The sequence below is a fragment of the Pelodiscus sinensis genome, chromosome 2 (genome assembly GCF_049634645.1).
Source record: "Pelodiscus sinensis isolate JC-2024 chromosome 2, ASM4963464v1, whole genome shotgun sequence".
In the NCBI taxonomy this organism is placed as follows: Eukaryota; Metazoa; Chordata; order Testudines; family Trionychidae; genus Pelodiscus; species Pelodiscus sinensis.
Genome location: NC_134712.1, coordinates 110,966,136 through 110,992,918, shown reverse-complemented (window position 1 = coordinate 110,992,918; position 26,783 = coordinate 110,966,136). Strand labels below are relative to the sequence as shown.

The 26,783-nt window shown below is 40.0% G+C and overlaps 1 protein-coding gene across 1 annotated transcript in view; it reads right to left on the bottom strand.

The window, feature by feature from the left end:
- The window catches only part of LOC102458814 (uncharacterized), a 492,720-nt gene that overhangs the window by 199,896 nt on the left and 266,041 nt on the right, over positions 1-26,783 (bottom strand). The window contains exons 7-9 of the mRNA XM_075919824.1: positions 26,345-26,521; positions 12,146-12,232; positions 6,270-6,353 (exon numbers count right to left, since the gene is read on the bottom strand). Coding sequence (XP_075775939.1) covers positions 6,270-6,353; positions 12,146-12,232; positions 26,345-26,521 — 348 coding nt within the window. The remainder of the gene's footprint in view (positions 1-6,269; positions 6,354-12,145; positions 12,233-26,344; positions 26,522-26,783) is intronic.

The following is a 26,783-nucleotide window of genomic DNA, read 5'->3' as shown; positions in this document are numbered from 1 at the left end:
TGCTATGTGCTGTCAAACAGACAATCCCAAACATCCTATTTATTCACAAAGTGTACATTAAAAAAATAGGTTTTCAGTATTTCCAATATAATTCAATATGTTGCCTCCCAGAATATCCTCTCACTTATCTCTTGGAGTATTAATACTAGTTTTGGACACAAATAATAAAGACTCTTTTGCTCATTTCTCCATATTAGGATCACTAAGACATGACAGCTCCCAGGTTGTCCACATCTCACTTTGTCTTAGCTGCATCATTTATCTGCAAAGAAATGCGTGTTTTTCTACTTCTATGTTTCTCTTTCTCTGCAAGAAAACTTCATATCTAGATATCTGTCTGTCTCTCCATGCATCTTCAGGCATAAAAGCACTTAGAAGATTTTTTTCTCACTTCCCTTTGAAGTCTTTCATTCTCTAATGAAGACCAGAAAAGGAAAGATAAAATAAGGCTATTAAAATTTTCAGTTTTGTTCACTACTTATTGTTGAACGACTTTAATAGTGGAGGCTCCCAAGTACTTAAATCACCTCAATGCCACCAACACACAGGAAGCAGTGTATTTTTTTCAAATTTAATTACAACAGGATACAAATTTAAAATCATGTGGAGGGGGTGGGGAGTGTAGAGTAGATATAAACAACTAAAGCCATTACCTTAGGGTACATAGAATCTCTTCATGTAGCTTCTTACAAGACTAATGAAAAGTGATTTGACCTACAACTATTAACTGGAAAAACAAAACAATATTTACATTTCAATTTACTGTAGCATTAAGGGTTTGGCAAGAAGAGAGAAAATCCAAGAAATGCTGGAAAAGAAAACACTGCCCAGAGCAGAGGATACAACATCAGGTGTTCCCTTAAACTCTTTCTCTGTTATACTCAGTGTGCCTGATCTTCAGCTGATGTAAATCAGTGAGGCTTCATTTCAGCTATACCAATTTATACAAATTGGATCTGGCCAAATCTGCTACATTCTTATCTTAAATTCTGTGAGCTTATTAAGGCAAATTCCTGCACATTAACATGAAAATAAAAACATCCAGTCCACAAATGCACTCCAACATGATTTTTTTTCTCTTTGTGGTCAGCTTTCTTTCTTTATTTCGTTAGCTCTATAATCTAATGTATTCATTTTGGAGGACTATGTTTGGCTGATCAAAACTGTGTGCTCTGGAAAAGAGTGAAAGGACAGAGAGAGTCATTTTAAAGAATCCTCTCAAGGGAAGTACCTACTAAAAATATACTGCTAAATTAAGGTTCAGAGTAGAAAGTATTTGATTAAAAGAATTTAACGTCACCTAAATGCTAGCTCAGCTAGTCAGAAGAGCAGTTCTGCCTGATAGAGACAGAAAATGAACTGGGCTGCTCAGCCAGCACTAGTCCCTTTTAGATTGGCATTACTAAACTCTTTGATTTCCTCCATTAGTCTGCCAGTAGGTACCCATGGCTGTGCCTAGACTACATGCCTCTGTCGCCTAGATTAGACACATAGATTAGACACATAGACAAAGGCAAATGAAGCCGCGATTTAAATGATCGCGGCTTCATTTAAATTTACATGGCTGCCGCGCTGAGCTGACAAATAGCTGATCAGCTGTTTGTCCGCTCAGCGCGCTAGTCTGGACGCTCCCCTGCCGACATCAAAGCCCTTTGTCGGCAGCCCCGTTATTCCTCGTGGGATGAGGTTTACCGGGGCTGCCGACAAAGGGCTTTGATGTCGGCAGGGGAGCGTCCAGACTAGCGCGCTGAGCGGACAAACAGCTGATCAGCTGTTTGTCAGCTCAGCGTGGCAGCCATGTAAATTTAAATGAAGCCGCGATCATTTAAATCGCGGCTTCATTTGCCTTTGCCAAAACAACAAATCTACATGGCTCCGTCGACGGAGCCATGTAGTTTAGACGTACCCCATTTGTCTGAACGGACCCACACAATGTTGGAGAAAATGTCATTATGTGAACTCCGGTCTTCAAAGTTATTGGTGAGTAAACTAAGGATTCAAACAAGGATTTTGTTACATACAAAAAGTACAGTCTCCCCTTCCCAACTTTACAGCACTTACTCTTTCAACACAGAAAAATGTCTTCTGAGAATTCAAAAGTAAATCTGCTGATTAGTTGGAGGAGTTAACATTAATTAAAACCTGGGACACTTAAGATTTTTGGACCTGTGACAATTCTTTTCTTTATCTTGAATGATCATCAAACTTCCTGTGTAATTTACATTATTCTTGCATGCTTTATATTTGAATAAATTATGCTATAATTAATTTATGTTATTAACAATTATTTTTGCTAATTGTTATGATTATAATTGGCTACGAACAGGATCAGCTCAATCTTTCAGGAAATTCCTAAGTGGGGCCACTGTGACATCAGTGGTAACCCAATCAATCACCAACTTTTCCATGCAAATAATGTGCAACAATTCCATTAGTCATAATGACTGTTTTGGGACTGGTTCTGTTCAATATCTTCATCAACGATTTAGATGATGGCATAGAGAGTACAATTATTAAGTTTGGAGATGATACCAAGCTGGGAGGGGTTGCAAGTGCTTTGGATCAAAATTCAAAATAGGATCAAAATTCAAAATGATCTGGACAAACTAGAGAAATGGTCTGAGGTAAATAGGATGAAGTTTAATAAGGACAAATGCAAAGTACTCCATTTAGGAAGGAAAAATCCGTTTCACACATACAGAATGGGAAGCTATTGTCTAGGAAGGAATACTGCAGAAAGGAATCTAAGGGATCAGAGTGGACGACAAGCTAAACACGAGTCAGCAGTGTAACACCACTGCAAAAAAGCAAACATGATTCTGGGATGCATTAACAGGACTGTTGTGAGCAAGACACAAGAAGTAATTCTTCCACTCTACTATGTGCTGATTAGGCCTCAATTGGAGTATTGTGTCCAGTTCTGGGCACCACATTTCAAGAAAGATACGGAGACATTGGAGAAGCTCCAGAGAAGAGCAACACAAATGATTAAAAGTCTAGAAAACATGATCTATGAGTGAAGACAGAAAGAATCCAGCTTGTTTAGTTTAGAAAACTGAGAGGGGACATGATAGCAATTTTCAAGTACCTAAAAGGGTGCTACAAGGAGAAGGGAGAAAAATTGTTCTCCTTGGCCTCTGATGATAGGACAAGAAGCAATGGGGTTAAATTGTAGCAAGGATGGTTTAGGTTGGACATTAGGAAAAATTCCAACTATCAGGGTGGGTAAGCCCTAGAATAAATTGTCTATGGAGGTTGTGAAATCTCCATCATTGGAGATATTTAAAATCAGGTTAGATAAACATCTATCACGGATAATATAGATGGTCCTTGGTCCTGCTGTGAGGGCAAGGGACTGGACTTGATGACCTCTTGAGGTCCCGTCCAGTTCTTATAGTCTATGGTTCTATGTAAAGGAGCACTAAAGCCACTTAACTAACAATGCATTCAAGCTTTGCTATGCTGTACTGGTAAACCAGATCATTAAAAATATTGCATGGTAGCATTTTGTTTGAGTTTCTTGTTTCATATTCATTAATGATATTGTAAACATTTTTTATAAAACAAGGAAACTCCAAGGTCAAAAACTATATTAATTTCCATTAATAATACATACTTTATAGGTAACTTCAGAGCAAACACTGTACAGTTATCTGAAAAACAGCTATTATAAACCAAGGGAATTCAGTTTTACCATGACTCTTGAAAGAAATCCAAACTTGTTAATGAATGAAAATGCACAGTTAAGGCACCCAAGCACACTTAAGTTTTTCCTGTTACCCTCTGAAGGGGGATAACCATCCCTGAAAAACCAATTTTAAACTAATCTAGGATTTTATACATTAAAATATCTTCATCATAATTGTATATTTATTGCACTATCATCACTTTAGAGATATTTGGATCACAATCTGAAACTTTCATCTAGAACCATTTTTTAACTAAGGGACAGAACGTTTTACAACATTCTTTTATGCTCTGCTATTAAAATTCATTGTAATACCTGATTATCTAAAACATTGTGAAAATATCCTACATTGGTAATGCCCACAAAACAGATATCAGACAAGATCACAAAGAGAAAACAGTTTCTTGCCACTTTAACCAGAAAGGACACTCTCTAAATGACTTAGCCACCTGCATTCTGCTACAAAGACCTTTTACATCTGCACTTGAAAGGGAATCCTCTGAACTGTCATTCATGTTAAAATTCGACACTTATCACCAAGGACTTAACAAGACTTTGAACTTTCTCACCCATTACCAAGACAGTTTCCCCAATTATCACCTGTAATACCATTAACTCACAAACATCCCACTCTCCCTACCTTTAATATCAGCAATTCACAGACACTTACCTTCCTTCCTCCCCCTTCCCACCCCCCCGCATCCCCCTTCTGTTCTGCAATGTGATTTGTCCTTTTCATATTTGTTCATTTTTTTTAATTGTATCCTTTGGTATATATGGTTGTGACTACTTTCTTCCACTATTTGATCTGAGGAAGTGGGTCTGGCCCACGAAAGCTCATCATCTAATAAACCATCTTGTTAGTCTTTAAAGTGCTACATTGTCCTGCATTTTGCTTCTACATTGGTAACTCTCACTTTCCTCAATGAAAATATACTTTAAAGTTACAATTATAGAATAAGCCATTTTCTTCTCCCTTCTTGCAGGCTGATTTATGGGTGCTTTTCCCTGTCTCATAATGGTGGAACTCATTAATATCATACTGTGAACATAAATGGTGCTGTATCTCAGTGTTAGAGCAGGAGGGTGGCCTAGTGGCCAGGGCACTAGCCTGGTGGCGTCAATACCCTCTTTTGCCACTGATACCTGTGTGTGTCCTAAGGCAAGTCACTTAATACTTCAGTTCCCCATCTGTAAAATGCGAGTTGCAGTACTGCGCTCTCTCACAGGGGTATTGTGAAAACAAATGGATTAAAGATTGTGAGGTGTTCAAATACATGGGAGGCCATATAAACACCACAGAAGGATCCCAAAAGCCAATATTTCCAATGCTGAATGGCATGTTTTACCACAGCAAAACATGTTTTTGTTTTACCCAATGTTATTACATGATAAAAGCAACAATCCACTTGCAGCCATACTTTGATCTTATTCAGTAATGTGGAACACCACATTAGCATGTAGCAATACAGGGCTTGCTAACAATCTGTTAAAGGTTTTTGCTTACATTATCTGCACTTATTTAGCTATGGTAGTTGTACTTTCTTTTCCTTGCATTTAAAATGGAGCCACATAAGTTTCAACTATATTAATCATACAGCCAGTGCCAGTTCAAGGGATTTTGCAACCCTGGGCAAACTGAAAAATGTCTGCCTCTTCTAGAACAAAGTTACTCAAAATCTTAATAGTCATAAAACACATTGCTGCTCCTAAAGCTTGGCTGCCCTAGGCAACTGCCTGGTCTGCCTCCCCTATAGACCAGACCATGGATGTAACCACACAAGAACACAAAAATCCTGTAAAAAGACAGTAAGAACAGAAACACACACACATGCTTCATAGGAAGAGAAAAATGACAAGGCAAGCCATGAACTTGTGGGTCACTTATATTTCACCTACCTTAAATGAAATAGAAAAAAAAAGCAGCGGGTATGCACAGCATGTAAAGGTTGTAAAGGTAATGGTTCAGTGCATTCATTGGATATTAAATAAATATTGTCAAACCAAGTAAAGCAAGAGTAAGCCTGAGAGTTTGGCGGAGTCAAGGATCTTCCTCTCCGTTTCTCTGTTGTTTTTATCGGAGATGAGGTAACATCCTATATTTTGGATGCATTTCCTGAGTTTGCTATTTGTAATAAAAGTAAGGCCAGCTTTTTCCAACTCAGGTACTAGCATTACAAAACTACATCTCTGGTGTAGACACCAAAATCCCTTTTTCACATATACATGCATTGGATGTTCAGTGCTTCTGACAATCAGGTTACATATTTATATGTCTAAATAAAGGTTTAAATCATTAACTTTGGACATCCAAGTTAGAATATTTTCTATCCTTCACTCCGTGTAGAGCAGCAGTCTAAAGAATATGCACCATTCAAGTTCTATTTAAATACATATAATCATGAATGACAAACTATTTTGGGTGAGATCTCTTACCTGCTTCCATTATGTTCAATGGGAAATTTACCTTCTACTTCAATGCATGCAGAGATCAGCTACATTTAAATATTATAGTGGGATAACACTTATGACATATATATGCACAGCTCAGGTATCTGAATGGAAACATTTAGTTATTTACCTTGAGACTCTGCCATTTTATTTTCTTCATCTAGAAGTTTCAACAGTTCACCATAGAGAATTTTCTCATCTGAATTCATAGACACTTAAAAAGAAAACGTGCAAATCAGATTTTCCATCAGTTGTTTTTGTAGTGAGACATAAGGAATTTAAACAAGCCTTTCTGACCTTCTAAAATTAATTGTAGATAATTGATTGCTGTGACATTTATCACAACTTGGTACAAAGTTATAAAATAGTGCTTTCCCAAAACTAAATTATGGAACAATTTTTAAAGACGATGCTTATTTTATATGTTAATTTATATAAGTCACCTTCATTCTCTCTCTCTCTGTCACACATGCACCCAGAGTTTTTCTCTTGAGGTAACAATCTATTTGTAATATTTCACATATTTGAATATTCAAATATTAGCTGAATTCTTTTTTCCTTCCTAATAAAAGTACAAATAACCAACAAAAAAAATCTTTTTTTTTTTTTGTTCTTGAATATTTAACAGGAATTTTAACACACTTTACATTTTAATAACACTCTGTAGGGGTAGCATTAATATGAAAATATTCTGAGTATTTACAGCTTCCCATGAACCTGGGTTCTATAACCAGACTATCATATAAGTAGAAAATTGGTCCTAAAAGCCTTTTTCCTCAAAATATTCACCCTTCATTTTTGTTTGGTTTTGAGGAAAAAATCAACTCTAATAAATCTCAAGAACAAACTTAGTTTATCACACAGCAAAAGGTATTTGTCAATAGATTTTCAGGAGAATACATTTACAAATATTATGCTATAGCTACCTGAAACTTACATTTAACTTTGAATAATATTGCTAGTGACAGAAGAATCACATATGATCTGCTGATAACTCTCAGTATAAGACTGTCTGAGTCATAGAATGAGTGTTCTTTTGAACCAGATACAACCAGATACATGCCTTTATCTCTCCATAATGACCAATCACTGAATGAAGATGGTCACTGAGTAGATAAGTTTTCCTCTGTCAATATATAACCACTCCAAATTGAAAACTCCACACTTTAGGGCTGTATCTAGACTGGCAAGTTTCTCCAGAAAATTAGCCGCTTTTCCGGAAAAACTTGCCAGTTGTCTACACTGGCCACTTGAATTTCCGCAAAAGCACTGACTTCCTACTGTAAGAAATCAGTGCTTCTTGCGGAAATACTATTCTGCTCCCATTCAGGCAAAAGTTCCTTTTGCGCAAAGCTTTTGCGCAAAAGGCCCAGTGTAGACAGCTCAGATTTGTTTTCCACAAAAAAGCCCCGATCGTGAAAATGGCGATCAGAGCTTTTTTGTGGAAAAGCGCGTCTAGATTGGCACGGATGCTTTTCCGCAAAAAGTGCTTTTGCGGAAAAGCGTCCATGCCAATCTAGACGCTCTGTTCCGAAAATGCTTTTAACGGAAAACTTTTCCATTAAAAGCATTTCCGGAAAAACTTGCCAGTCTAGACACAGCCTAGCTGAAATTCTCCTCTCACTTTGTCTGCTATGCTTAGATGTAACTCCATTGACTGCAGTGAAATTACTCTTTACACCTGTGCAAGTGAGAACAAAATCAGGCCCAGAGTCTCTTTGGTACCACAGGTGACAACCAGTTCAGAAATGCACAATACCAAGCTAAACTATTGTGGATCTCAGAACAGTATTGAGGGTTCAGAGATGGAGTCCACATATATAATAGTGTAAGCATATTGTTCTGCACCCTCTTAGTTTTCTTCTGAGTTACTGATTCTCAAGAGACTGTCAAATTCAGAAGAGAATTGTATCCCAGCTACAGAATTCTATAGAAGACTAAAAAACCCATGGAAAATATATTCATCTATTGAACATTAAGGACTCAGAGACATTTCTATAGAGCCCTATCATATTTCTACAGAACCATAATAATTTTCTCCCTATAAAATTCTATAGTACTTCTATACAAGGGAAATCAAACAAACTTCTGCTATAATTGCCAGGTTTTGCTTCAGAGATGTGGCGGTAGGCAACAAAAAAGATTCTATGACATATTTGGTCTCAGAAACATTCAAAGTGCACATAAGTGAGTGGGGAGAGCAAAGGTCCTTTTCTTCAGAGGATGATTAGAGCAACAAAAGAGATGCCAAGGGACAAGGAGTGAACCGGTCAAGCAATAGTAGATTGCTGATAAAGGAAAGGAGAGCCACAGACTGACTTAGTTCTGTGATGTACAACCACAACATACATATGATTATGAATAATTTACCTCAAAGAAATGCCCTCATCCATTCTGTGCCCTAGCTTTGCCCTAGGCAATGATGTTAGGTAAAAGAATAAAGTAAACTCCACATAGCATTGTAACTGTTCTTTAAATCTCAGTAGAACCAATCTGAAGCTGGCTACTGTTGCTAGCATGCCTCTAATAAATTGGGCTTTCACATGGCCTTTGAGTGACAGTCCTGCCAGGGGAAAACAAAGAGAAATTCAAAAGGACAGACATTTAGACATGTTCTCTTAGCTACAGACTGACCTAATATGTTAATGTCAACAGAAATAAAAAAAATTGAATGGATTTTCTAAGGGCTTTCATCTGCTCCTGACAAACACCCAAGGAAACATTTAGGACTCAACTTATATAGCTTGTCCTCCCTAACATGGGCATGACGACAGGACATATATAGCCCTGACAATAATTTGATTAAGGTAGAACTTTTAAACGATCTTTTGAAAATCTTTGTGATTTTTGAATCGATCTATAGATACACACACATACTTAAATACATAATATCTGCTTTCCTCTCTCTCCCTCTCTCTGAATATAAAGCAGATCATGGTTTTGAAGCTCATTTATTAAATAAGTCAGAGCCACTGTCACCAAGAATAAATCCTTCCTTGTAAGAAACTTCATCTTACACAAATAATGCAGGTTTTCTTCCTAAGGCTCTCTTTGATATCCCATGACACTATGGGGGTATGTCTACACTACCCCGCTAGTTCGAACTAGCGGGGTAATGTATGCATACCGCACTTGCTAATGAAGCCCGGGATTTGAATTTCCCGGGCTTCATTAGCATAAGCGGGGAGCCGCCATTTTTAAATCCCCGCTGCTTCGAACCCCGTGTAGCGCGGCTACACGGGGCTCGAACTAGGTAGTTCGGACTAGGGTCCTAGTCTGAACTACCGTTACTCCTCGTGAAACGAGGTGTACCGGTAGTTCGGAATAGGCACCCTAGTCCGAACTACCTAGTTCGAGCCCCGTGTAGCCGCGCTACACGGGGTTCGAAGCAGCGGGGATTTAAAAATGGCGGCTCCCCGCTTATGCTAATGAAGCCCGGGAAATTCAAATCCCGGGCTTCATTAGCAAGTGCGGTATGCATACATTACCCTCCTAGTTCGAACTAGGAGGGTAGTGTAGACATACCCTGGGTGTTTGGTTAGATGCAATGTCCTTAATAAACCTGATGGTAAAAGATTTGGTGAAAATCATCTTACCTTCTCCCTGATTCATAAAAAATCAAATAAGAACCCCCAATGAATCCAATTCATGGCAGTGCTAATGATTTCTCTAAGTTGCATACCCATCAAAATCCTCTGCCTTCAAGACTCAACTCTTCATACTTTCCATGCAAAAGTAAGTTTCTCTCATTAACTTCAACAGTGGTCTATTTTCAGAAAGGTAGCCATGTTAGTCTGAATCTGCAAAAGCGGCGAGGAGTCCTGTGGCACCTTATAGACTAACCAAAGTATTGGAGCATAAGCTTTCATGGGCAAAGACCCACTTCGTCATGCATCTGATGAAGTGGTCTTTGCCCATGAAAGCTTATGCTCCAACACTTTGGTTAGTCTATAAGGTGCCACAGGACTCCTCGCCGCTTTTGTGGTGGTCTATTTTAAGATCCTCTATGTTTTATGGGGCCACAGATTTTTGAGTCTCTACAACTCATAGTCTCTAAATATTTGACTAGGGTCCTGTATCCACAGGAAGGCTATGTCCCATTCAATCACAAGGCTCAAAAGTAAAGAGCTGGATAGGGAACATACGGGAACAACTCAGTCTTGCATATCACCACATTGTTGTTGCCCAATAGCAGAAGTAGGGACAAAGAGAGTAGTGAGCAGCAAAGTACCTCCATAATACCACAGTGATCATATTTAAGCCCGTGCATTCTTAGATATGTCTGTTTTCCACCCACATTCCAGATGTTTTTGTCCTGAGCTCCTGACAGTGCTACTTCCATCATATTAACTCTTTACTATATTGATCACCTTGTCTGGCATCCCATAGCATCAAGCAGTATTCCACAGGGTTTATCTGTGGACACAATTAATGGCTTTCTTAAAGTGGATAAGGTTTATTAACTAGCTTTTTTAATGATCTGTCAAAGAGTAAATATCTGTTCACAACATGATCTACTTGGAAAGAATTCAGCATGTTCTTCCTGTAATATTCTATCCACTGTCTTCATCTTTCTATTCAGCATAACTTTGCCTGGAACTAACAGCACCAGGAGATTATATGATCATAGAAGTATCAGCTCCATGCCAGGATGAGTGGTTCAATATTATTGCTGGAGTTAGACAAGGGCATATTTAGCACCAATTCTCCTTGCATTAGCAATAGTCTGGGCAATGAAGAGAGCAATAAAAGACATCATGGACAGTGTAAAATGGGTTAGCAGAGACATGTTACACAACCTTGATGTTGCCATCCAAATTGTTTTATTAAGTAGGTTGTAGAAGAGGAAGACTGGCCTTAAAACTGAGGTAGAAAAGGAAGCAGCAAAAATTGGACTAAAAGTAAATGCAGAGAAAACACAGATTATGAAAATAGGAAACACAGATTATGAAAAGGTGTACAAGGATGGAAAAGAAATTGAACAAGTGGAAGAGGTCTTGCATGTGGAGTGTTTGATGTCATCTGAAGGTGGTCCATGATAAAAATATCAATATTAAATTAGGAAAAGGAAAACACCAGTTTTGGAAGAATGAATATCTGGTCAAATAAAGATCTCCACCTAACTTAAAGTTAGATTAAACCAAGGGCATTGTACTGAGAATACTACTGTACAGATAGAGACTTGGCCAATGACAATGGCTAACAAAAAGAGATTGGAGGGGGTGGAAGACATTCAACATTTAATGGGAAGAGAAAATAACAAATATGAGAGTAAGGGAGGTGGCAAAGCTGGCCAGGTTAGAAAATACCAAGGAAAAAAGGCTCAGGCAATTGCATGCCATATGGAAAATGGGAGAAAAGCTATGCAAGCATTAATTTGGGTATCCGAGATAGGATGCTGGAGTAAAACAACCCTCCAGTCCTTGCTGTACAAAAGAACTTGCACAATCCAAGATGAAATGGACAAGTGCACACTCCACAAAGCAAATATTCCTTCTTATTGTTTCACATCCTTAATAAGCAGAAGAGAAAAATACTCAACGTGTTGGGAAAATATTTTATTTTCTGGTTACCCAGAAACTGGGTTTGCTGCATTCTGAGAAGCAACACAATCGATGACATTTGCACTTGGATGAGGACTTCAGGATCAGGTCTAGAAAAAAAAACTACTATATGGTGTTCTGTTCTGTACTGGCTACTTTAATTAGACAGAACTTTTAGGCCCACAGTTTTCTTGGAAGATGCTTCTGTGTCTAAGTATATATTCTATAGCTACAATAAAATACAGAGCAAAACACACAGCCCTTGCTCTTACCCGTCTGCTAATGCACTGTCCTTGATCAAAGACTACCTATACTGCCCACCATGTTCATGATAGTGAAAACATAAAATTTAATAGTAAGCATCAATATTTAAATATAACTGCATATGTGATCTTGTCACCTCATTTTCATGAATGGAAAAGAATATTTTGACATCAAAATTACATTCTTAATTCTGCCTCACCTTCTCCACTGACCTCCATCCTGCTCTGCCTTAGGTTTATTTCCTCATCCATCACTGGGTCAAAGTAATTTCTGCTGTATTCATTTCCTGTGGAAAGCACATGAAGTAAGGGTCAGTGATTATTAGAAGCACATGAACCAAAATGTTAATTTTGAAATCGACACCAGCATGCAAAGGGGAATATTTGCTACTTTATAAGCTTAATTTTTTAAACAAGTCTTCTAAGCCTACAAGAACTGCAATTATCTTGTGAAAGGTCAGGAAAGGTAATTTTGGAAACAAGTGCACTTCATGTTACTTTTGCTCAGAAAGTAATGAGAAAATTTTCAAATTTAGATCATATAATGATAAAAAAGACCCTAAGCCAAATTATTCTTGAGACACACATTACAAGTGAAAGTTACCAAGGCTGTAATGGAACTTGGGCTTCGCAGCTGACCTCTCCAATTTCAACAGTTTTAAATTTCACCATTGAGGTTTCAACGTCTGGTGCATCTTTAATGCAGTAGTCAACCAGGGAAGTGTTTAATTACAGAGGAGATACTGGAATGCTGCCTCATTAATCTGTTCAGCAAATGTATTAAGTTGGGCTGGGTAGCAAAACAAAGATCTGATGGGATAAAAACACTCTTTTAGCACTTTCTAGCTCAATAGCTGTTTTTATCTGTATTTTAGGAACTAATCAGCTTTATAAAAGAAAAAGACACACATTCACCATATCAAAAAATTATACAGTGTATCATTGCCACCAGCTGGCAACATTTCCTACACCATCAGCTAGAAGATTTCTCACTGAGCAAGGATGAGTTATACTTCTTCAAAAAATATTCTTCATATGGTAAAAGTGCCTTACTCTGCAAGTAGTGTCATTGAAATCAATGGCACTACGTACATAAAATAAAATGCTACTCAGCACGAGAAAATATGGCAGAATCTAGCCCCCAGATTTCTTCAGGATTATAGAATGAGGCAGTTTGCTTCTATTCTTTAGAGTTTGCCTCTATATTCTTGCAAATAAACATATAAGAGGGTAAACAGTTGAATCAAACACAGGAAAGGGTTAATGCATCTTAGGCTCACTATAGTAGTCTACAGTATATTTATTTTAGGATCAAAAATAATCCAAGTAGCAGCACTTTTTCCGAGACTAAATGAAACTCTGATATGAAACTAGGTTTAATTTATATTTCTGGACTGGCACATTTTGACTGTCAGTCTCTGTTCTTTCAATGTAGTAAGTACAAGAACTGAAAATTTGCTTTACCTTGAGGTCTCAATAAAGAAAAAATAAATGAGTTTCATTTTTGTTACTTTATCTGTCAACAACTACTAGGCTGGTATGAATCTTGGCAGTATGTAATCAAAGTCTTATGTACTGCAATAACAGAGCTATTCTACCTTATTCACTGTAATTGTTTTCCTCTAGCACAAAGCACTGTGATGCTATAGAAACACTCTTTCATATGTTGGTAAAATAATTCTCCTGTGTGTTTAAAAAAAGGAAATGATGATGCATCTCTTTATTCAATTGCTTCATAGCTATAAATGTAAACTACTGGAAAGTATATGTTGCAATCATTACAAAGCGGTACTTGGTTAGCGTATAGGCCTTTTACTGGCCATCTGCACATGATTGTATGTAGACTACATGCAGTATAGTAGGCTCGTGGGTCTAGATTTTTGGAGATCTGTAAATGACTACATGATCTGGGTTTACAAAGACATTCTTACCATTTTGTGAACGCAGTATCAGAAATTTGTGGTGTTCTTTCTCCCAACTGTTCTTTCTATCCTTATTGTAAAATCCTCTTTGAGAAATGGCATAAATCATTTTGCTCACCAAAGGGTGGATTCGATCCTTACCCCAGTGACTGATTACAGACTTTTGGGGAGGAATAAGTACTGCACTTGTTTCATAGTTAGGCTACGTCAATACTGCACTCATCTTCCACAAAAGCTTATGCAAATGAAGCTCAGAGTAGAATATCGCCACACTTTATTTGCATAATTAATTAGAGGGCATTTTTGTGCATGAGGCTTTTGCACAAAAAGGAGCTATATAGATGGCTCCTTTTTGCGCAAAAGCCTCTTGTGCAAAAACGGCACCAAATTAATTATGCAAATGAAGCGCAGTGATATTCCACTCTGCTCTTCATTTGCATAAGCTTTTGCGGAAGAAGGGTGCAATATAGATGTAGCCTTGATGTTTTCTTACTCTCTCTGAACAGCTCACCTTTGTATATTCTCAGAAATCAGCATCACATCTGTGAAGAACTCCATGGAAGGAGACAAAACCATTATGCATTGGTATCATCTGACAACTGGACCTAGAGACTCTTACCCTGGATAAAAGCTCTGAAGTTTAGAAATGTATGGTATATTTTCTAACTTCATTAGGATACAGAAGTCATATAGCTGTCCAAAACTTTAGGCTTGATTTACCCTTCTTAGGAGCAATTTACACACTCTTCAGCCTAAGAGACAGCTGCCTCAGAGAACAAAAAGTGGCATTGTCACCACAGCTTTCCCACTGGCAGTTCAGCAGAGCATCCAGCTCTTAACTCTGCTTAGATTCCACTGGAGCCTCCGAAAAGAGGTTGTCTGACGATGTATAAAATCACTACAAATTCAAGTTACTTGGTCCATCTCTATGTGCCTTGTGGGCTAGGCCAGCCAGGCCCCGAAGAGCTTCAGAGCAGTTTTAACTGTTGCTTACTCATTTCAGAGAACTTTCTTCTGCTGGAGGATAATTAGTTGAATCTGGTCCAGTGACATTATAAGTGGGGCCTATTTATTTTTACTTTTAAAAATACTATATGATCAATTTTAGGCAATATTAACTTATGGCCAAAGATATTTTGCTAACAACATGAATTCACGAATGGATTAGCAATCATTCCACCCTGGCTTTGGAAATACATGTAAATACAAGTAGGTAACATGTAAATTAACAGGTCCCATGAGGAAGTCACATTGCATGCAGCTTCAGAATCTAAACAGAGTAAAGAAAATGGTAAGAGTGCTTGCAAGTATTTTAAACAGAAGTGCAACACTTGATGGTTTCAACTGTTGCAAAAAGATGTCTTTAGTGTAGAGCTAGGCGATTCTACAACTGCTGAGTTTTTCTTAGATTTTTGGATTTGATCAAACTTGAAACTCGGTCTATAGGATTTTTGCCTTGCTTCCTGATACAAACATGAAGAAGTATATATGACTCATGATTTAGGATCATAAAAACAGAATCAGGAATTGTCGTAGGTTTACATGAAAGTGGATGATGGCTCATTTAATAAACCAGATCCTCAGCTGGTATGAACTGGAGTAGCTCAGCTAGAATTAGTCGCATTATCTAGCTACATGATCCAAAATGTTCATAAGCCTCAACATATTGGTGAGAATATTGAATCTGCACAGCTAAAATTGGACATTGCAATGCTGAACCTACATTCCCTTTGTGGATCTTCCATTTTTCAGGGGAAAGGCATAAAAGAAAAAAGTGTCAGAGCAATTCAGGCATACACAATGAAGACTCAGGCCCACTGAAGTTTCTCCCACTTATACCAGCGACAAAATTGGTCATAATGGAAATTAAAATTATTTTGCAGACCTGTAAAATTCCTAACCCTGTATAAATGGTATTACTTTGTCAATTATACATACGCTGTAATTTACAAAATTACTTAGGTCTTCACTGAATTTGGCATGATCAAATTCTTATTGAAGTTACATTTTTTTTAAATCTGGAATTACTTTTGCTGCAATCCATTATGTTGTTCTTAATTTATACGAGAATATACCAGACAAGGATATGTCCTACACAGAATTTCTAAGTCTAATGACTCTTAAGCATGGGTATGTCTCCACTAGCCCCCTAGTTCGAACTAGGGAGGCTAATGTAGGCATTCAAAGTTGCAAATGAAGCCCGGGATTTAAATATCCCGGGCTTTATTTGCATCTTCCCGTCCGGGTGCTATTTTTAAATCCCCCTAGTCCGAACTAACTGCCCACGGCTACACGCGGCAGTCAAACGTTAACTCGAACTAAGTCCTTAGTTCGAGTTAACTGTTACACCTCATTTCACGAGTGAGGGGGCTAGTGTAGACATACCCTATGAGAGTTCATCCAAAAAGATGTAAAAAAAATAAAATCGACAATTAAAGGCCATAAAAATAGTACCTGTAGGATAGGTCGTGAAATGAGGTGTAACAGTTAACTCAAATTAAGGACTTAGTTCGAGTTAACGTTTGACTGCCACGTGTAGCCGTGGGCAGCTAGTTCGGACTAGGGGGATTGAAAAATGGCGCCCGGATGGGAAGATTCAAATAAAGCCCAGGATATTTAAATCCCGGGCTTCATTTGCAACTTTGAATGCCTACATTAGCCTCTCTAGTTTGAACTAGGGGGGTAGTGTAGACATACCCTATGAGATTTCATCCAAAAAGATGTAAAAAAAATAAAATCGACAATTAAAGGCCATAAAAATAGTACCTGTAGGATAGGTCATATCTAAAAATATATATTTTGCAAGACTATCAGTACAATTTTCCCATTTTTAATGTTTTAGGAAATATCAAATACCTCCTCCATCTTTCATTCATTTTCTTTATCTTAGACTGAAACTTTAGATAATAAGTAAACCATATTTCTTTGTCTCATTTTATTCAACGTTCCCAACATAAACATGAGTTGTCAATTTTGACAGAACATTGGCCAGACGATTATTCATGAGCATAAATAGAGTGTTTCACTCCATTCTTTCTGGAGTGCTTGAAAAATGCTGCACTGTACTCACAGTATTCAGTTTTTCCTTATTCATTTCTTGGAAGAATAACTGCATTTGCACTATTTAGGAAGAAAGACAGCTCAGTATGCGTCTATTCATAATTTGGTTTTCTGAAGGCAACAGATGACTCTGTGCCAAAGCACGCCAATGTAAGACCTGTTGGTTCTCCTAGGGAAACACTGTTGGTGGAATACATGAGAAAATCCTTACTGATGTTGTTTGAGTTCATTCAAAAATATTGTCAAATAATCCCACATATGTAAATGGCTGGGAAACATGTATATTGAACACAGGGGTGGACTGGCACTCAAAATAGGTCCAGGAAATGGGTTAAGAATGGCCCACTTTTTCACATGAAATAATTTTTTTCAAATTTACTCTTTGACTCCTATTAGTCACACCTTCTGACCCCTGTTAACCACTCCCCTGACCCCCATTAGCCTGCAGGTAACACTCTCAGGCCAAGATGGACACATGACCAGAAGTAAAAGGTGTCATGTGACCCCCTCTCTAAGGACTTTTCCCACCACCCTCCTACCAATAGGGATTAGTGTGGCCCCCACCAAATCCCCTTCATGCAACTATCCTGCAATTGCATTAACCCAATGTGTGTGACATTAACTTGGGAGTGGAGAGGGTGGAGAGGCTGGAGGAAGTGTTCCCTCTAAGAGTTTCCTCCCATGAGCAGAATGAATTTTGTGTTGTGCAGCAGTACTGATTTTATGTGGCTTGTTTGGATGTGCCACTGTGGCACCCAAGTTATTAATAAATATCTTATAAACCTCTACCTTTTCCCTCTTCTGCCATGTCTCCTCCCCTTAATCCATCAGCTTCCCTGGTGCCTGATGTTCCCCAACCCCTCACCCTCCTCTGCTGTCCTGACTTCTGCCCTTCTCACTGCCCTCAGCCCTCCTGCGACCTGACCCCCTCCACCAGCCCTTCTCTCCCCCCTGTGCCCACACCTCCAGTAGCCCCACTCTGATCATGTGAGCTACCCCTCCTCATCCTCTCTCCTAACACCTCCCTCTACATACTTACCCTGCCTCTCTCCTCTGGTGCTGGTCCCTCCCCTGCAGGTGTCTGCCCTTCTGCTTCATCCCCAGAATCCCTTGGCACCTGCACCTTCTCTGAGCCCTGCACCCTCCTGGTGCCCCCCCTTCCCTCACTGCCCCTGTGCCCTTTGCCCTCTTTTTCCCTGATGCCCACCCTCTCACCACCCTCTGCCCCCATTCCCCTCATGCCCCTGTGCCCTCACACATGACTTGCTCTGTCCCCGCCTTCCTCATGATCACCCCTTCTTTCAAGCCTTCTCCCAGAACCTCCCCCTCCCCACTCTAGCTCCCAATGCCCTTACCCTCCCTCTCCTCTCCCAGCATAACTCTGTCCCCGCTCCCACTGACACTTCCTCTCCCACCCTTTTCCTCATTGTCTGCACTTGGCCCCATGGCATTTGTCTCTCCTCCACCCTGTCCCTTGGTGCCTTCCCCTTTCTTCTCCTGACCTGCCCCCTCCCCTCAGCACAAGCCCCTGCCTCTCCCACCTCGTCCCCCTATTTTTCCCCTTCCCCACTTTCTGCCTTCCAGTTTGCGGCACTGGAGTCTGTGATCGGGCCCCAGAAGTCCCCACAGCCCTGGCCACAGCTGCTTCCGGGGCTCCAGACCACTTGCCAGGCCTGGAGCTGGGTCGTGTGGTGCAACTTTGGGCCAGGCGGTTTTAAAGTCCAGGGCAATGATGTCACGCCATGCTCGGGTGTCTCCCCTCTCAGCTGTTGCATGGTGTTTGAGCATGCCGTGCATGCGCTCCCTCGGACTCACCGTGCCCCATACATGGCCAGTGCCATGGAATTTAAAGTGCAGGGCTGCGGTGCCCCGTCACAATCCCCCTTCTCCTCCAGCAGCTGCCAGCCGGCCCTTCGGCGGCCCTTTGGAGGACGTACCACTGGGAAATTCCCGGTATCCTGCCGGGTCAGTCTGCCCCGATTAAATGCCTTAGCTACGAAAGTTAGTAATTCACATGATATTTATAGAAAACCCACAGAGAAATGGGTGAGAATCTTAATAAGAAGCAGATACTATGAAGACTCCTCCTATTGCTAAAAGAAATAGATTTGATCAAAAGAGCTATGCTACAAATTATCAAAACTCAGGCAGCATATTGAAAGAATGCCCCTGAATTGAAAGTTTAACCTATCCTCAGTATCTTATATCTGAACCTAGCATACATTCGATGGTAGTGCATTTTAGTTTGACAAGTGCCAGAGCATGAAAGCTTTGAAAGTACACACATGAAATTACACCAGATTCAGTTCTGTTGATTTCCATTGTATTGCACTAGATGTAATCCAGTGTAGAATTTCTTCCATTATTTTTTGGAAACATATACAGGTTGAACCTCCATCCACGGGGAGGAGGTGGTTAGAGCTCATGAGGCAGCCACTGGTAGCTCTGGAGGAGTTACCATGAGGCCAGTGGAACCAGAAGTTCCACAAGGGCTGCCGTAGCTTGCAGGACTGGGAAGCTGGGGAGAAGAGGTTGGAGAGAGGCACCCAGGTGGCTGGGAAGCAGCCCAGGGGAAGCAAGCATTCCCCTCCCAAACTCGCCTGGTCTGGCAAACTCCCTTGTCCAGGACCAGTCCAGGTCCTGAAGGTGCCGGACCAGGGAGGCCCAGCCTGTACTTTAATATATCATGTCCAGGATGCAATATTTCAACATTTCCATTTCTACACTCAGTTGGAATTAGAAAGTGAAGAGAGGCATGACACTGAAAATAATATGAAAAAAGTTAGTTGCTTTTTAAAAAGAGTGATGGTTTAGTTTTAATTCTAATTTGGGGTCACTTCATTTTTTATGTGAAACAGTGTTTCCAGCAGTAGCAGCCACTGTATCAAATTCCCATTTCCCCCAACCACAAACTTCCAGCAATTGACCATTTGTTATTTGTATTTATTTTCTGATCCAGTCTCAACATTAAATTAAATTATATTCAGAAAATGTTTTGCCTGAACATTAGCATGTAACCTTACTATTTTTTGACAGATCATAGTTTTTATTATCAATTCGATATCATAGATGATTGCTGCACAAAGCCCTTATTTGCTGCCTATTTCTAATCCAGATCCAGTCCAATTTCACTTCCACACTTGATCTTGAAGTTCAGCAACAAAGGAGCAGCCTTGATGGAGATTATGTAATATCTCTGCAGTCATAAAAGGCAACCTTTTTCCTTGGGGCTTTGAGGCATGGAGTTGCTCAGTTTTGAAAGGTGAGATATGTTTGTGACTCAAACTGAAATGGCATGTTCTGGACAGTGAGATTCAAACACCATGCTGATGGAATTAATGTAAATAACTTGATATATAGCAAGACAGTGGCAATTAGGGATTTTTCTTATTAAGTCCTATCCAGAGTACCCTCAAAACCTTTCAGTGCTGATGAAACAATAGTTGAACATATCTATGAGCTGTGAATTGACAGCCCCCCAGTACTGGAGAGGGATAGCAGGAGACAAATCGCTTGATCATTGTCTTCGGTCCACCCTCTCTGGGGCACCTGGTGCTGGCCACTGTCGGCAGACAGGATACTGGACTAGATGGAACTTTGGTCTGACCCAGAACGGCCGTTCTTATGTTCTTATGTACTGGTTAAATTCACACTAAAGTTGAATGGTACCATTTTAAAAAAGAACAGAAATGATGATGTACCAGATTTTATAAAAATATTTAAGCACTTACCTGCCATTAATTTCCAATGGGAATTCAGTGCCTCAATATATTTAAGGCCTCAGCATTTCTTGTTGACTTTCAATGGGAGTTAGGCTCCTAAGTCATGTACTTGCAGCCAAATTCTGCCCCTGGATATGAATGTGAAAATCTCCTTGTCTCACTGGAAATTGGTACTTCCATTTTGTATCCTAGAGCAAAATTTGATCCTTGACTTTACACCTGCATTTAGACCTCAGTCCTGTGGTCACTGCATTGGCTGACCTTTGCCAAGCACCATTTATTTGAATGGGGCTCTGCCTATGAGTGAATGCCTATCAATATGGATCTCATTGCAGCACTGGGGTCTTTATTTGCAGCAGCTGTTCAGTATTTCATTCTGAGAGTGGAGTGCCTAAATAGTACTTTAATCTCCATGTGCCTCTCTTTTCCCTGTTTTTCCTCTCTGTAAAAAACTTGAGATCCCTGTATTCCACCCTCTGTTCTAAAACAGACCTCCTATGTGACCTCAAGCAAGTCACTTAGCCCTTCTGGGCCTTATTTCCCCATCTGTAAAACAGAGATACTAATATTTCCCTCCTTCCCAGGGGTGGTGTTAGGAGAAATACCTTAAATACTGTGAGGCAGTCAGACAGTGTGGTAATGGAAGCCACACAAGTATGATCACTAGGTAGGTTAACTGATAGACAGACATCTCCTAGAAAACACAGCTCAGAATGAGCATGTGTTTGATTAGCTGGCCATCGGTCTTCATTTGATCTTCCCCCTGAAGATTTTTCTTTTCTTTTCTCTCTCTCTCTCTGGGTACGTCTACACTGCATCCCTAGTTCAAACTAGGGATGCAAATGGAGACAACCAAAGTAGTTAATGAAGCGGGGATATAAATATCCCGCGCTCCATTAACATGATCTCGCCGGCACGCTAGTTCGAATCACAGCTGATTCGAACCAGGAAGTGCGCGCCGGGACACGTTAGTTTGGACTAAAGCCCTTAGTCCGAACTAATGTTACTCCTCAAAAAACAATTAGTTCTAGTTTGACTAGTGTATTTTTCAGCAAATAAAATACTTGTCCAAAAGAAAAAGAAAAAGAAAAAGAAAAAGAAAAAGAAAAAGAAGAAACCATCCAGCTCAATTCCTGAAAGTTGAGCTTGAACAAGCCCTAGCCCAGTGGTCTCCAACCTTTTTAAATTCAAAAAGTGATCTTGTGCTTAAGCGCAACCCAAGATCTACCTCAGACCCAAATATCCTTGCTGGGCCTTCTTTGTACCCCTTCTCCGAAGCCCCACTTCTGCTCATTCCGTCTTCTCTCCCTCTTTCCCCTTCCTCCCTCCCTCCCCCCTCTCCATCCTCCCTCACTTTCCCCAGGCAGGGGCAGTGGGTTGGGGTGCAGGCTCTGGTCTTGGATTAAGGGATTTGGAGTGTGAGAGGGGCTCTGAGCTGAGCTTGGGGCAGACCATTGGGATGTAGGAGGGGGTTCTAGGCACAGGCTTTGGGAGGGCATTTGGATGCAGGGGGACTCGGGGCTAGGGCAGGGGCCTCGGGTTCAGGAGGGGGTTCATGACTGGGGAAGGGTTTCGGGATGTGGGCTCCAACTGGGCACTGCTTACCTCAGGTGTCTCCTGGGTGCTGGTGCAGGGGAGCTGAGGCAGGCTCACCCCTGCACTGGCCCTGCACAACTCCCAAAAGCAGCTAGTAAACTCCCTCCCAAGTTCTGTTGTATCCCCTCTCTGCTCTGTGGAGATAGGATACAGGGTGGGAGAGGGGACAACTTGACATGAGTACCCCTTCTCTACCTCCCCTGCCCTGCACAGAAAGCAGGAGGTTCCTGAGGGGACAGCTCTAAGGCAAAGGGCAGGAGATGCGCAGCAGTGGGGGGAGGAGCAGTTGACGTGCCGGCTCTTGATAGCCTCTTGGCCAAACCAGTTAGGATCCCCTGTCACAGGCTCAAAGATCTACTAGTAGATCCTAATCTACTGGTTGGTGACCACTGCTCTAGCCTCCAGTTTTGAGAGTCCACTGATTTTAGATGCTTCAGCATCTGATTCCTCAAACTGGCGACCCAAAATTGGCAGGTACTGTTGAAAATTGTGTATTTAACCTCTCACTGTCTCTTTCCTTATATGTAAACTAGTAAAATACTTATCTAAATAACTCTCAGTAGTGGTATGGGATTTAAGGGGGCCAAAGACCCTGGCAGTTAACTAAATGCCTTTTGCGTCCAGGGACATACAAGGAATTTGAAGCCATCCTAAGTGAGTAACTGGAGATCTCCAGTGGAGTTATGCCACCACTTCCCAGGCTCCCTGACATATGGATGTGTTGAGACGTACCAGGAGCTGGAGATGGTGTGCCCACAGCGTACAGCTCTCTAACAATCACCGCCAGTGTAACAGTTCCTGTGATGCTGTTAGAGGAAACTAAGACAATCCTGGTAATCTTCTATGTTGAACCAGGAGGCTAGTCAGTTTGTGGCTGTTCAGTAGTCATGAGAGAGGGGTGGAAAGATAGTGAAAAGCCACTTCTGCATTCCCTCCGCCCCCTCTCTGCCCCAGCCTTCAGGTGCCTTGAATAGTACCCTGACCCACATGTGAGAATATGGGCTAATATTTATACTGCTTTTTACATATATAATGTGTTAAATCCTAAGTTTTGATCATTTTATTGAAAAGTCAGACTTTTATTAAGTGATGTAAGTATAACTTAATGCTAAAAGCTGGGCGATGGGGGTTCTCAAGCACATACTCTCACTAGGTGGGTGAGAACTAGCATGAGTATAAATAATAGGGTAGTTACAATAGCATGGGCAGTGATAGTGGAGGCTTGACTTAACTGTACAGAGTATGAACCCCCTGCATACGTACTTTGCTACCGCTGCCCGTGCTACCACATATATACTGTTGTTTATATTCATACTAGCTCTCAAACAAACAATGCTAGTATGACTGTGTGAGGGAACTACACAGCTAACTTGTAATGTTTCCATAGCTTAAGTCTCACTGAAGGACAATGAGACACAGACTTCCACATGCTTAAATCATTTTTTAAAATGGGACTTAGTCCTGGAATCTGGCCTTCACACAGCCATTGTATTGGTATAACTATATTGGTTAGGGTGAAATTTTTTTTTTACTGGTATTTCCATAATGTGGATGCAGGCAAAGCAGGATACAAATGCACTTTATGTTTGCAAATCAGCAATTCTGGTATAAACACATTTATACCAGTGTTACTGTTTCAACACTGAGTGGGTGTAGCCCTTACACCAGTCCAGTTATGTGTGTAAACTTTTATGTGTCAACAAGGCCTCACTAAGCCATTTTAGGCACTTTTGAAAATTTTACCAAACTTCTTCATTTGGTTCAGAACACTCATTGTGGAAGAACAGAGCAATATAAAACCGCTAAAAAATATGATGCTATATTGGTCAAGTAAATTGTATCACCAAGTAAAGGAGACAGGGATGTAAAAAAACAAAGACATTTCTTAATTTGACCCCACACCTAATTCTCACTTTGTTATCTTTTGACCTAGTACCGAACTGACCTTACTGTTGCTAGTTCTTGTTTTTAATCCTGCCCCAGGATCAACTTATTGTTATTTTAACCCTTACTATTTTTTCAATTTTTGTTATATTTATTTGACCTATGCCTAGCTGCCATGTTTTCCTTTCCTAATTTATCCTTTGTATTGTGCTATTTTTAACACATGCCTAGTTTCTCTCTCAGGCTTTTCTATTACAGAATATGTGTGGGAGTTTTTATAAATCTAAGTACCTTTTATTCTTGTGGCAGGCTGAATGATGATTCAAAAATATATGATGATTCCTATAATATTAGGAAAGTAATAAGATAGTTAATTTTGGTAAGATTTTTACAGTATTTGCAGATATCACCATGAGAACTGTACTTATGTGTTTCGTCCCCACACTGACAGATGTCAAAAGCACAGAATTCAAGTTGTACCTGGAGGGTAGGCAAATACTATACTCTGCAATGTTAGCAATTGGTTATCAATGTATAATATATTTCTCTTTCTCTTGTTTGTGTAGGAAAAACTGGCAGCATCCCATTTCATCTTGAGCTAATGATCCAACACCAAATTAATCTAAGATGATCATCTAGGCATAAGAGACTAGACTGAGACATTTAGGAACAGACTTACTATAAGAGCTGCTAAGTGACACTCGCCTAGGGGAGCCACTTTATGGCATGCAATTCTCTCCACTGAGCAGTACTTGGGGTGTTGGAGCCATAGCCCTGCCTTCTTCCTAGCTACCAGGCATCCCAAGGGGATGTGAGGCAGAGAAAACCGTGCTTCACAAACTACCGAATCTTCAGTTCTCACTAGCCTTTATGTGGGCTACACATAATGGAAAGGGAAGCTTCTTACCTTTTGCATCACCATGCATAGCCCTGTTGAGGCCCAGAAGAATACAGGAACTGCATTTTTCAAGTGATCAGTGGGACTTGTAGGCTCTCAGTTCCTCAGAAGATCAAACCTCAAAGGAACGTGGCCAGGATTTGAAAAAAACGAGCACCTCATGTTATTCTCTGCTGTTCCTATTTAGACACCTAAATAAGTAGCCTCAGGTGAGGAGCATGCAGAAATCATTGTTCTTGGCTACAACAGGAGCTGGTAGGTGCTCAACACTATTGATAATCAAGCCATTTATTTAGGTAGCTCAGTACAGACTTGGGCCTTACACTTGCACTTCACTTATGCCTGTACATTGTCCCATTGATATCAATGGGACAACTTACATGGGTAAAGTTAAGTATCTGCACAAGTGTTTATAGAATAACACATTGCAGCCTAACTTCATGCACCTGTTTTTTTTTTTTTAATTTTGGCCTAAAATTATTCCTGCATATTTTATGAGACCAACTGAAGTTCTTCTAAAAGTCTTTCAGTGCTGGATTGCTAGGAAAATAAAAAATTACTGGTGATATTTAAATAGTAATAATTCAGAATAGTATAACAACAAAAGCTGATGACATGTTCATGTTTCAATCAATCTGTAGTAAGAAAGTTGACTGCAATGAAGATCAGTATGGGTTGGTGTAAGTTATTTAACTGAAAGCTAAGGGTTCTTCCTGAGATAATAATGATACTATGGCCTAAATAAAGTGAGGCTGAAAGACAAGGCGTTTATTATAGCTACAACTATTATCAAGATAATAGGAAGCATTGATCCATTATAATTATAATGAAATGCCCCATCATAGTTTTTCAAATATAATTGGGCTTAAAATAATGAAATATGTTAGTTGATTGAGGGTCCATGGATGGTGAGGGCAATAGTGGATCAGGGACTTGCATACTGTTTCCAATGCTGGAAAGTCAGTAACAGTACAACATTTCTTCCCTTTGACTGGGATTATTCCATTTCATAGAAATTAGCAAGAAACTATTGTCATAATAGTCTGTGAAGTAGTTTCTTCTGCTGGCAAAGAGCATCATGCAACTGTGCCCCATCATCAGGAGTAATGTGGGCATGAAGATGTAAGAATAGATCTCTAAATATACAGACATCAAATGTTTTCAGCAATATTTTGAATTTTGCATCCCAGGCTTTCGGAGGAGCCTGTATGGACATGTTAGGATGGGATATCCAGAGTAGGCCATGGAATGCACAGGTTAGATCAAGAACACAACCACTGTCACTCAGTTTGAGGATAATCAAGACTGAAGTCTCACCTCTTGGTTCAGCATGGGCATGCAGCCTGAGCTTTTGTTGGTGAGCTGCAAGGGTGCTATCTAGCTTGTCATGTCTAATAACTTTCTCTTCTGAAGTCTGATATGCTGAAAGATCTGTGCTGCTGATGTTAAAAGCTGGATTTTCAATGCCTTCTGTTGCTGCTCTCTCTTCTTTTACTATAGAAAACAAGGAGGTCAGAAGAGCACATTATACCAAAGTGTATTTCAATGACAAGCAGAAAATTCCTTCTAGTAATTCCTTTGCTGAAAGACTCAAGTGTATCGTCCTCAAATGTCGCCAAAACGGAATTAGGTTAAAATTAACTCTAAAAAAAAGAATAAATGATTAAAATAATTACAAATTGCACCCTGACAAGCAAGAGCAAAATTTCGCCCACAGCCATTTGTCTGTAATTAGTTAATTAATCCTTACACAAAT